This window comes from Aplysia californica, unplaced genomic scaffold (genome assembly GCF_000002075.1).
Source record: "Aplysia californica isolate F4 #8 unplaced genomic scaffold, AplCal3.0 scaffold00508, whole genome shotgun sequence".
In the NCBI taxonomy this organism is placed as follows: domain Eukaryota; kingdom Metazoa; phylum Mollusca; class Gastropoda; order Aplysiida; family Aplysiidae; genus Aplysia; species Aplysia californica.
The window spans coordinates 469475-481467 of record NW_004797778.1 but is presented as its reverse complement, the minus strand read 5'-3'; the positions used below and the strand labels follow the sequence as shown (position 1 = coordinate 481467).

Sequence of the window (11993 nt, the reverse complement as noted above, 5' to 3'; positions counted from 1 at the left end):
CAATGCCAAAAAGAACAGCAACAAAAACAAATGACCTTATTGTGTTGCAAATGCCGTAAAACTCTTACTAAAGCTAAACTAAAAACAACAACAACAGCAACAACAACAACCACAACAACGACAACAACGACGACGTCGACGACGACAGCAACACTTCTTCTTCAGGTGTCAGGTGTGGAGCAGACATTGATGGTTTTGGTTCCCCACTCTTTCCTTCTGTCTGTCTTCTTGATCAGCTCGATTTTTCTCTTTGTCTTATTTGTTGCAAAGTTGTTCAGGCTGCCTGTGCAATTGTTCTTTTTCTCCCTCTGCTCCTTTTTCCCCTACATCACTACATTGAGAAAAAGGGGCACACACCTGAAACGCCGCTGATGGGGTGAACTGTGCTATAGCCGTCTTTTCACAGAGGCTGTTCAACACGGCTTTGCGTGGGGGTAGGCCTTCTGTCTCTAATATTACAGAGAAGGCAGCCTGCAAGAATATAAATATACATGTACTGACTTTGTAGTGAGTTCAATGAGAGATTTTGAGAGGAAACATGCTCGCAAAATTAAGGCACGTCATAGCAAGCCATATCGAAAGGATTTTACAGTTACGTCAGAGATATTCAAACAATTTATTGACAAGGTAGCGAATTTGCTCCGTGGTTTTTTTCTTGGTAGATTTGTGAGTGTAGATATATACAAAGTATAATAAAGATAAAAAGAAGAGGTGTTTCGTAAAATTCGCATATTCGTAAAGAGATCATCAATTGATATATACAGTGGAGTCCGCTTTAACCGAACAAGTTATTCTGATAACAGCAGTTCAGTAAACTACTGTAAACTGAAAAATAATAAAATCCCCGAATTTTCTTCTTCTTTTTGAGCAACCTTTTTACACCGAAAATTCTCTTAATTTTAAACCGAAGAAAATCCGGTGTTCCTGCAGATTTCGGTTTATTAAGCGGTCTCCACCGTTGTGATGCTCCCACGACTCATTTTTCCATGGGTCGCCTAAATAGGGAAGTGGGAAAACGATTACGAAAGTGAAGGCGCGCGACTGTTCAAGACATTCAGGGCAATTAACTAGTCAGTGGAAAAGTGTGCGACAACAAGATAAGTTGACCCTGCTCTGACTCTGACGACTACCTGTTCAGCAAAATCTCTTGTACAACAAACGCGAACTTCCCATTTCACCCCTTGCGTTTTATTTTCTGTATGTATTATAGTGGCACAGTCCAAAAGGCTTTTCGACCTCCTCGACAATTATATTAGGTGGTTGTCTTGGATAGGTTCGACTATCCTAGATGACTATCTTAGGTGACAATGCAACTTATAAATCATTTAAAGACTAAACCACACCCAGAGAACTACATGTATGTATGTATGTATGTATGTATGTATGTATGTACGTATGTACGTACGTACGTACGTATGTATGTATGTATGTATGTATGTATGTATGTATGTATGTATGTATGTATGTACGTATGTATGTATGTACGTATGTATGTATGTATGTCAAAGATATAAAATATCCACATAACAGTGCGTCGCCGTTGAACGATATACGTGTACTTGATAATAGGACAATTTTATAAAAATGTAGTCTTTACACCTCCATTTAGACAATGTGATCATTTTGGAGGTGGGCTGCTTCGACTCTGCCAGCCAGGTCTAACCTGAGCCGAGTGGGATACAACATAGATCTATAGCAGGCAGATGAAGAAACTCGCGAAAAAAAATCAAACTTCACTCTCGGGAATCGAATTCACGACATCTGCGGGCAACGACAAAGAGCCTGACCGTGACCTCACAGGACACCGGAAGTGACTGCCATAGAATCCGTACTAAATAGTGTTAAATAAAAAGAAGAGTAAGGATATTATTATTCTTATTATCCAACCTGAGTGTCAAACACGTTGTTAACCTTGACTCCATGTTGTCTGCTAAGCTCACCTACTGATGAAGGACACCCGTGCATAACCTGGGGGGAAAAAAATTAATGTCAAAATAAAGAATGGCAAGAGGACCACATATAGACTGTCAATATCCTTCCAGCTGTGTATTGCTGAAATGCCAGAGGATGAAACAGAATACAAAAAATATAATGATTCTGTCTGGCTATAAAGACGCAAAGTAATAAGGGGGTGGGGGGGGGGACTAGTTCAATGAATAAACAGGGTTAAATTACAGAACTACATTCACTTGGTTTGACGTAATGCGTAACGAAGAGGTATACAATAGGAAATTTGATCATTCTTCCTGCTTCAATAAAGAAAGCAGAGACGAAACGTATTGTTTTTAAAGGACCAATCGCTGTAGGTTTTTTCAACTCAATTTAATTTGACAAAAGGAACGACAACGCATTCGAGATATCAAATAAAAACAAAAGTAGAATAGTTCGTCCGGCAACTAGGTATCATTAAAAAGTTCTTCTTACACATAGTTTCTGATAATGTCTACGGAAAAACTTACTGAACCACTGTAAGCAGACTAGCCCCCTCCCCCCCCTTTCATGTTTTGTTTTCACTAATAAGCCTTTTTCAGTGTCTGTCTAGTTTTCTGCAATGGCGACTGCACGCGCTGTTTCAACATTTCAAATGGAGTTAAAAAAACAACAACAACCAACAAAAGAAAGCTACAAATGGGATTGATCACAGCTCTCCCCGCTTCTCAAAAACATTTTGCATACGCACATTATGACCTACTTTACATCTCATAAATGACATTCAGTCTTACATTTGTATTAGTGGCAAAACTTTTTGCAAGAAATCAGTTTTATTGTGAGCAGCCTTTTGCATTAAAAGTTCACAAAACATGCTTTGAATAAGCATAATCAAAGATCGTACATATCTATGTTATGTACGATCTTTGGCATAATATCGCGAGTAGGAAAAAGACGGACTTGCTTTTGGGAATTATGACTCAGCTGTAAACCTTTTAAAATGTGTGGAAACTACCCACTGGGATTTTTAATAAGCGCTTATTAACGAATTTTCTGGAATACTGCTAACAGGACGGTGTACACATTGATATGAGTCATGGTGCAAAAGCTGGATACTTTATGTTCCAGTATTTATCTTTGTCGAGATAACAAATAACAACTGATAACAAAAAATAACAACTGATAACAACAAATAACTGGTAAATACAAAATAACGACACTTATCAACACAGACGTCTTAATTTAGTTGCTTTTACTTGGTTTTTAAGGTAGTCTACATTGATACAAGAACTGATAACACTAATAACAGCAAAAAGCAACTGATAACAAAGTAACGACAAATATCAACACAAACGTGCTCACACAATGTGATCAATCCAATAAAAAAACTTTGAAATAATAATATTTTCATCGTCACACAAAACAGTATGGCAGGACTACTTAAAGGTGAAGACATGGTTACATACAACAGGACGTATCGGTACTGAAAGAGTTGTTATTTGTGCTATCAGGTGTTATTAATTGTTATCTCGACAAAATAAATACCCTTATGTTCCATACTCGAGGAAATGTGTCAATAAGTTGTGCCACGAATTTTTGACCAACTATCGAACATTATTTGCAGAAAACAATTGTGTGCTCTTGACATACAAATAGAACCAGCTGCAAAGATTTGTGATCTCGCGTCCAGGATGTTTGTACCGTCAATCAGCCGAGGAAAAACCAAGGCCCTCGTTCGAGCGGGCAGTATCACAAGATAGCCAGAGGCAGTCATTATTAGCTTTGACAAAATTCAACATCTCATATCCCGTCTGACAAGACAGCATTATCTCTGCAAATTGATTGCTGGATAGAGATCACAAGATGACGAGGAGTGAAGGTCTTTAGCCTACTACCCACAACAGCAATAATAATTGTTCCTTCTTCATTTGTCTATGGGTGCAGGACGTAGGGCCCATATCGACGGCACACCAAGAAAAAAGAAGAATTTTATATTAAATCACAGCACATGATCATCCGCATTTAAAATTTTGCTGACGAGACAGAGTTACCAAACAAGAAGAGTTACAAAGTGTTGTATCAACAAACTAAGGGTTTAACTGTGCTTGACATGCCAAGTCATCAGAATGGTCGACATTCTCATCTCCTGGCAACTTTTGTTATGTGAGCTCAAGAGAGTTTTGCAAAGAGGGAAAGGCCTGAAATCCCATGTTATGATAACACCCGGAAAAGCCATCTTAAATAAAGGCATTCAACAGACGCCAGCTAGAAACCCTTTCCTTCGGTCATTCCAGACTCCAGACCGACAGCTACCTTAAACGAAAACAGACAATGGCGTCATGTAAAAACAAGTCATAGAGCATCATTCTCGACAGTAGATCTATGTGGCTACGGTAAAAGTAAACGTTTGCCACCTCGTCCCCTTTCGGAAGTTCTTGACCTTGAACCCGCACTTGGGGGTATCTTCTTTCCGTGAGACCAAAACGTACTGTGTTTTTTAAAAAAAGAACTAGATCTAGTGCAGTTGTTAGAGGAGTACCACTGACATTTCGAACGGACGGGAGCCATGCTTAATGTGTCATTAGTAAACAAAAACGTTGAACAATGAAGACACCAGGTCTAGCCTATTGTTAATCATGGCCTGCTTGTGACCTGGTTATTACCACCGGATCCGACTGACTACCAACACGAACCTAATCTGGCGTATAAAAAATAATACGTGATATCAGGCTAATTAAATCTAACAAAGCTGTTCGAATGGTCGGTAGAGGAAAGGACGGCAAAATGACGATTGAAAGAGGACAACAATGAGTGGATAAGAATATACCGGTTAGAATGTCAAAGGTAGAGGAGATAGACCATTTGGTGTCCGACTTCAAGGTCTTCGTAACTCGAAACGGCCAAAAATGTCAGAGAGAACTTTGTTATCCTAAGGTAGCGAAATATTGCTATAGAAATATGATTATCTCGAGTACTTGAAATAAAACTCCACCTCACGAGAATCGAACTCACCTTTTACCTGCTGAAACATTACGCCACAGACATTAGTGGTAAACGGTATGGGGGTGAGCTTGGTCGTTGCAACATGATCAAGGAAAAATAATACCTCAAGTTTTGTGCCATCAGTTTATGTATATTATCATTTTATTTATAAGTAACACCCGTAATCTACGATTTTATTAACATTTAACTGCAGACTGTATGAAAATATGTCCTTCTTATTGCATTAAATTCACAATTTACCTTTCTTTACGTCTCCCTCTCTCTCTCTCTCTCTGATTCACTTTTCAGCATCATTCTCTGTGTGTGTCTCTCTCTTCTTTCCTCTCTCTATTTCTATCTCCTCTCACTACTTAAGTAATAACACTCCTTGCTGGCGAACCCCGGTCTCCAACGTGACAGAAGAGGATAATTAATACCACTAAACCACCGAGGATAACGCCTTTGATGCAAGATTATAGATATCAGATATGTGGACAAAATGGTTAACTTTACACATCAAGGATACTTTCTGCAGCGGTGTTGCAAAGGTGCGAAGAGACTGAACAGTTCCTTTAGTTTTCATTGAATAATAAAAGTAAAAATGTTCTCTCAGAATTTAAGAAGTCTGAAGCAAAAAGAGAAGTTTGAAAGAGATGGAGAAAATACACAGGGCCATCACCCTCCCCCCCAAAAAAACAACAACAACAACACAAAAAAAACACAAAAAACCACCACCAACAACAAACAAACAAAAACAAAAAAACCCAAAAACAATAAACAACTGTATAATTATTGTTAGTATTTTCCTCTGCACTGAAGTTTTGTGTTTCAAATTTGTGCACAACATTTGGAAGTCAAAAGGAATTTGTCTGATATTTATTTTTAGATAAATGCACAAAATAATTTTGTTCGGCTTAGCCCGTAAAAATACAACCCATTTTCACCTATGTCTCCATTTTTGTAGCATGACGCACTAGTTCGCATTAGGCCTAACATTAAAAATTCCAACGATTGCACCATACTACAAACTATAGTAGTCTAACAGGCCAACAGAAGTTTGCAGATAGTTTTTCTCAAGTTTCCTTTGCCTGCTGAGATCATGGTTAAGATAAATGAAGAGCAGAGATCTTTTTGTACTTAACATTTCCTCACCACCAACTCATTTCGTAAATTCCGCACAAGGTACGGAAATAAAGTTAAAGTGCCCTTAAGGCCTTCTTTGATGTCCAGGGTGGAAGTGATCAATCCGTTAGGACCTGTAAAGAATCAAAACTAAAAATTCCCAGGCAAAACAACCACTTCAGGTCAAACACATACCGTTCGCACCCCTTTAAACATCACCAGGGTGCAGCATTCAGTAGATGAGCTCCATGAGTGAGACGTCTGTCAGCAGACAATGTCTGCAGCAATGACTTTCCCACATCTCAACGGTCAGCATTCTCAAGGCAGATCTTCATCTACGACTGTACCATTTTCCCGTTCGCAAAGCTATCAAAGGACAGCATGACTCCTCGATCGTCTTGAAAAGCGTCAATATTTCCTCTATGACATTTGATTCCTTGGCAATGACTATATTCACCTTTCAGGTTACATCATTTTCAAAAATGCTGTCTATTTGGACACCCCCCCCCCCCCTTATTGTCTCTGGAAACAGCTCCATTCTACATGTATAAGGTGTGCAGTGTGTGTAGCTTTGAGTACTCATGGTTGACTGGATCCTTGCGTTTGGCCACCACTGAACATTTCGAACGTCGCGTTAAAATGTGTCGAGTCCAATGGAGAACATATAATAATATAGACCATTGCTTCTCGGAATTTCAGAATTTAAAACAATATTTTTTAACTCTGTAGGAGAAAAGAACTATTGTTTAAAGGCTACAGGGAAGGAAAGATTAGGTTTTAAAAATAAAAAGAAAGGAAAAAACAACAAACCAATCATTTCATGACTTTACTTTCAAGATCGTTTAAATTGGTGCATTTTGCATTTATATATAGGTGGTTTTTATAAAAGGCATTTTCATTTTCAAAAATAAGTTTCTTCTTTGTGAAATTAATGTCAAACAAATTCTTTTTGAATGAATTATATCTATTCCAAATTTCAATATCCTAGTACATATTTTGAGAGATATATTTTTTTAAAGTTGTACTTTTTTTTGGGATCTCCCTATAGAAATGTATAGTTTAGGACTCACAGAAGTAAAGTGTAAATGAGCGAGAGAGATAGCATCAAATGACTACAAACTGATGTATTCGGGAGGAGATCAACACCAGAGAGGAAGTAGCAATCATTATTACACCAAACATGTCGAAGACATTTCAAGGCAACTGGTCAGTATGAGACAGAATGATTATAACTATAGCTAGCCCTGGACGGGAAATCTTTTGACGTCAGTGTTATACGAGGTTGTGCTTTAACCATAGATCAAGAAGACTCCGAAATTGAAGAAGCCTACGATCAAGTGAGTTTAGTTTTAGTAAGGTTTTACGGCGCTCGCAACTGAGAATTAGGTCACATGAGCGCCAAGGGATGGATGGAGAAGTCCAAACGGGGAATCATGCTTACTCTGCTCACCTCTCTAGCCTCAACAGCGCAAAGTGTGCTTCGACTATAAAGGCACCTCGGAAATAGCAGTTCACAAGAGAGTGACAAACATACGAGTACAAAAAAGTAGAGGAAAAATGACGATAGTCAGGATCAGCAAAGGAAAAGCAGCAGTTCCCCCCGAGGTTGTTCTTGCAGTTATGACATTGATAAATCAGTCCATTGACAATAATAATTCTACTGTGCATAAGAACATGTTATTATACCCCCCCCCCCCCTTTGGGAATGATCAAGAGAAGAGAATCATTTTTTTTAAAAATGTAGGTGTTGTTATTAAAGTCTTTGTTTGTTTTTGTAAAGTGTTTTACGGCGCTCGCAACTGCATAAGGTCATATGAGCGCGCGGGACACACCTTATATTTTCAGTTGGTAGGAAATTTATAGTTTTGCCCGGGTGGCGGCCGAAGCCTACTCTTAACGATTTTAGACCACCGAGGGATCTTTAACGTGCGCAACTTGCACACGGGCCCTCCGAGATTTTTCGCCCTTGTCCGAGAAGGCTAGGTGTAGATCTTTCCTACCAGAAGATCAGCGGTGTGGCAGAAAGACAGCAATAAGGAGGAGCCTAGGAGTAGCAGTAGAAAGGCTGCAGAAAGAGTCAGGAGCCCAGAGGAGGAGGCAAAGGAGGTGAAGGGGTGTGGGCAGAAAGTGGAAATGAAAGCATTTAACAGAACATTGGTAGAGAGCAGGAAAGAAGGTGAAAGGAGACAATTTTTAGAGGAGAAAATGTTTCGGTCGCTACCCGGATTCATACCCGGGACCTTTTGAATGAGAGGCCAACACCTTAACCTCTAGGCCACGACAGCCCCCTACTAAAGTCTGGGCAACACCAAAATGGACAACTTGTCGACCTCATTACACAGAATATAAGTGGCAAATTGTCTGATTTTTTTACATGCGCCTTTGAATTCCAAAAGACGCAACACCCCCCCCCCCCGCGCCCCCCCACAACAACCAACCAAACAAAAAAAACAACAACAAAAAACCCCTCGATTTTTTAGCAAAATTTACTGATTGGCACAATCTTAAAATTGCGCTGCGCGTTTTAACCATCGTATAACTGCTCGGCAATCTGAAGCTTGCGTTAATATTTTATATTTTTTAAATAATAATTTAAAAAATTCACTACCATCTTTATTCACATCAAGGAGCATTCACATATATTTTGAAAAGTGTGAAAATATGAATATTTAAATTAAAATGTACGTATGAAACTGAAGAGCTCACAAGATTGATACCTGGCCTGAGGAAACACAAGAATGATAAAATGCCAGGTATCAAACTTAAAGTTAACAAAGTACATTTAATTTATTTCATGTTTTTGAAATAGTTTTTTTAACAATTCACCCCCATCTTTATTCTTTTACTCACACCAGGGAACATTCACGTATATTTTCAAAAGTGTAAAAATATGAAAATTAAAATTAAGATAGATGAAACTGAAGAGTTCACAAGAATTAGGTTTTTTATTTGGAGTTATTTTGGGTTTTTTAAAAGTAAGATACATTGTTTTTGCAATGCTGCTGCAAATCTCGATTCTTTGTTTGGGCGTGTTTGGTTTTCTTCACTTTGCTGGAACGTTGTATCTATCGTTATTTTTCCTCTACTTCTTTGGTATGAATTATTTCAATTATACGATCGCTGAAACGCGCAGCGCAATCTTACGATTGCCGCCAATCTTAAGGTTGCCGCCAATGTTAAGATTGCCGCTCAATAATAATTATACGATAGTTAAAACGCGCAGCACAATCTTAAGATTGCGCCGATCGGCACATTGCGCGTAACATATCTTTGCGACAAATATAAAGATATGTTTTCTATATAATTATAATTATTAGCTTAATTATAGTCTGGGCTGGGCTCTTTGATTAAAACAAGAACGGTAGTTGAGTGTTAGTTTTTTGTTGTTGTTTGTACACATTTTCTTCTTTTGAACTAACTGCGTGTCCCACAAGACTGAGTTGTAGTCAGTCCAGCGGTTAGGCCAGTGCGTGACGGTATGTTATTGTTATTTAGATTGACTAATTGTGATATACTGTGTAAAATTTGGTTCATACCTTCACAGTCTTTGAGATCGCATGCGTATCAATTTGCTGTTGCTTTTTTCATTAATCACCATGGTTAGATTAATTAATTTACAACCCCCCCCCAAAAACCACAACAACAACCCAACACCCCCACCCCCAACAACTTTGTCCTATAACTACTACACTATTTCGCCAAAGAAGCTGATCGAGGCCGTCTCTTTCATTCTATAACCATGAAAAGCCAAGTAGAGAGCATAAAGAACAAGGCGAAAAAAAGACTCCAACTTTTAAAGAAACTCACAAGCAGTTCATGGGGATCAGACAAACAAACCCTGATAGCTGTACACCTTGGTTATGTCCGATTTTCCCTGGAATACAGCAACAGCCTACTCACTATGTGCAGTACAACCACTTTCAGTGGCATGAGATCCACACCTACCCCTGCATGTGAAATCCTTTCAAATGTTGAACCTCTGGGAATCCGCAGAGATAAAGTAGTTTTGGAGTTGTTACAGGAAAGAACTAAAAGGATATGTCCCAACCACCCAAACAGGAAATTAGTAGAAACATGGAAGCCAAAGAAACGAATTCAACAAAAGTCAATCATGCATCACATCACAGAACTAATGGAGAGTCACCATCTACCACAAAACAGAAAAGAAACCAAAAGAGTCTACCAAAACATCCCTCCCCACCTTTCTTTAAAAAAGTCAATTATTACAACATCTCTCAGAGACATTAGCACAAAGTCTTTAGACCCAGTGACGCTGAAGCTTGCATCGCATCAAACAATCAACAGCTATTCAGATGACTGGATACACGTCCATACGGACAGCTCAGCATTCAAATGCGGATATGGAATTCTAAAACAGTACCCAGATGGAAGTTCCAATGAGAGTTCTGCAGCCTGTGGAGAGAAATGCAGCAACTACGACGCAGAAATGATGGCAATTGAAACTGCATTGTACCATCTCCGCACAGTTTTTGACACTCATCCTGGAAGAGCACAGGGTATTGTGCTTTTCACTGACTCACTATCAGTCTTACACGCCTTACTCTTATACTGTTTGGCTCCCATCGTCTGATAACATTCTGTGGCATCAACCTAGTAACGCAATGGGTCCCCTGACACTCAAACATACCTGGAAATGACAGAGCAGACACTCTTGCCAAACGGAGATCTAGACAGGAACAACCCAATATTCCAAGTACATACAACACTGCAAAACAAATCATTAAAAGCAACAACAAACAATATTGGATGAACATATGGGCCCTGGGAAAGACAGGCAGAGCAGTTTTCAAACATATGACCACAACAAAATGGAATGACAATATCAACCATCTGCAGAGAAAGAAACAGACTACAATATTCCGCTTACGAACAGAACATAATATACAGCTCAACTTCCACCTGAACAGAATAAACCCGGAACTTCCCCCAATGTGTCTCTTGTGTGACTATGCATATGAGACTGTGGATCATCACCTGTTCCACTGCACAGCCCTAAATGACACCAGAGCTACCCTTCTTCCTCCGAGACCTAACATTGACAACACTCTCTATGGAACATTACAGCTACTGCAGCGAACCTGCACTTATCACTACATGACATTGTACAGAAGGGCGGGAGCCCATCTGTTGCTGGATCGATAACAACAACAACAACAACAACAACAACAACAACAACAACAACAACAACAACAACAACAACAACAACAACAACAACAACAACAACATTCTATTTTAAAAATTCCAAAGAAAGAACAAGACATGGCTTAGGACCAGGGGCGAAGGCTGATTTGTTTGACAGGGTAATCAAAGTGAAACGTGACCAGATATTATGGCCTGGAGATATCACACAAGAATCTTACTCGAGGCGGCGACTCTTAAGTTGTTTAAATGAAAACAAATCCGGAATTCAACCGCCAAAATAATCGGGAAAACATCTCATTAAATATCAATTCCAACTAAAATTAAATTTAACTTTAGAAGTGAATACACAAACCCAAAGCAAGGAAGCAGAGATGTCAGTACTAGATCTATATTATGTTATAGATCTACCAGTGAGTCTAACTCTTTGGTTGAACATGACAATTATCATTTTTTTAAATTTCACTTTTGGCTATTTGTTTTTTGTCTAGCTTTTCGCGGCCAGGGGCCGGTTTCATAATCGAGGTCACGATCTGATTATAGGACGGTAAAAAGTCGAGGGAAAAAACAAGCACTAGCAGCAGTAAAGAGATTATTAGGAGTTAGGTCCTCTCACATCTGTAAGGTAGACTCAACCAGTGTAATAGTTCACTTACATAATCAGGGCTTGAAAATGATTATAACTGTGGCATGAAAGGGGTGAACAGGGTATATGTGGCAATGAAACTGTTTTGACTGCTATGCACATATTCCCTTCAACTCTATTGGTAGACTCTTCCAGCCTCACTTTAAGCTTACTT

The 11993-nt window shown here is 39.0% G+C and overlaps 1 protein-coding gene across 1 annotated transcript in view; it reads right to left on the bottom strand.

The window, feature by feature from the left end:
• The window catches only part of LOC101855815, a gene marked incomplete in the record, with an annotated part of 28851 nt that overhangs the window by 2474 nt on the left and 14384 nt on the right, over positions 1 to 11993 (bottom strand). Inside the window, 2 exon segments of the mRNA XM_013086815.2 lie at positions 358 to 471; positions 1888 to 1968. Of these exon segments, the coding sequence (XP_012942269.1) occupies positions 358 to 471; positions 1888 to 1965 (192 nt within the window).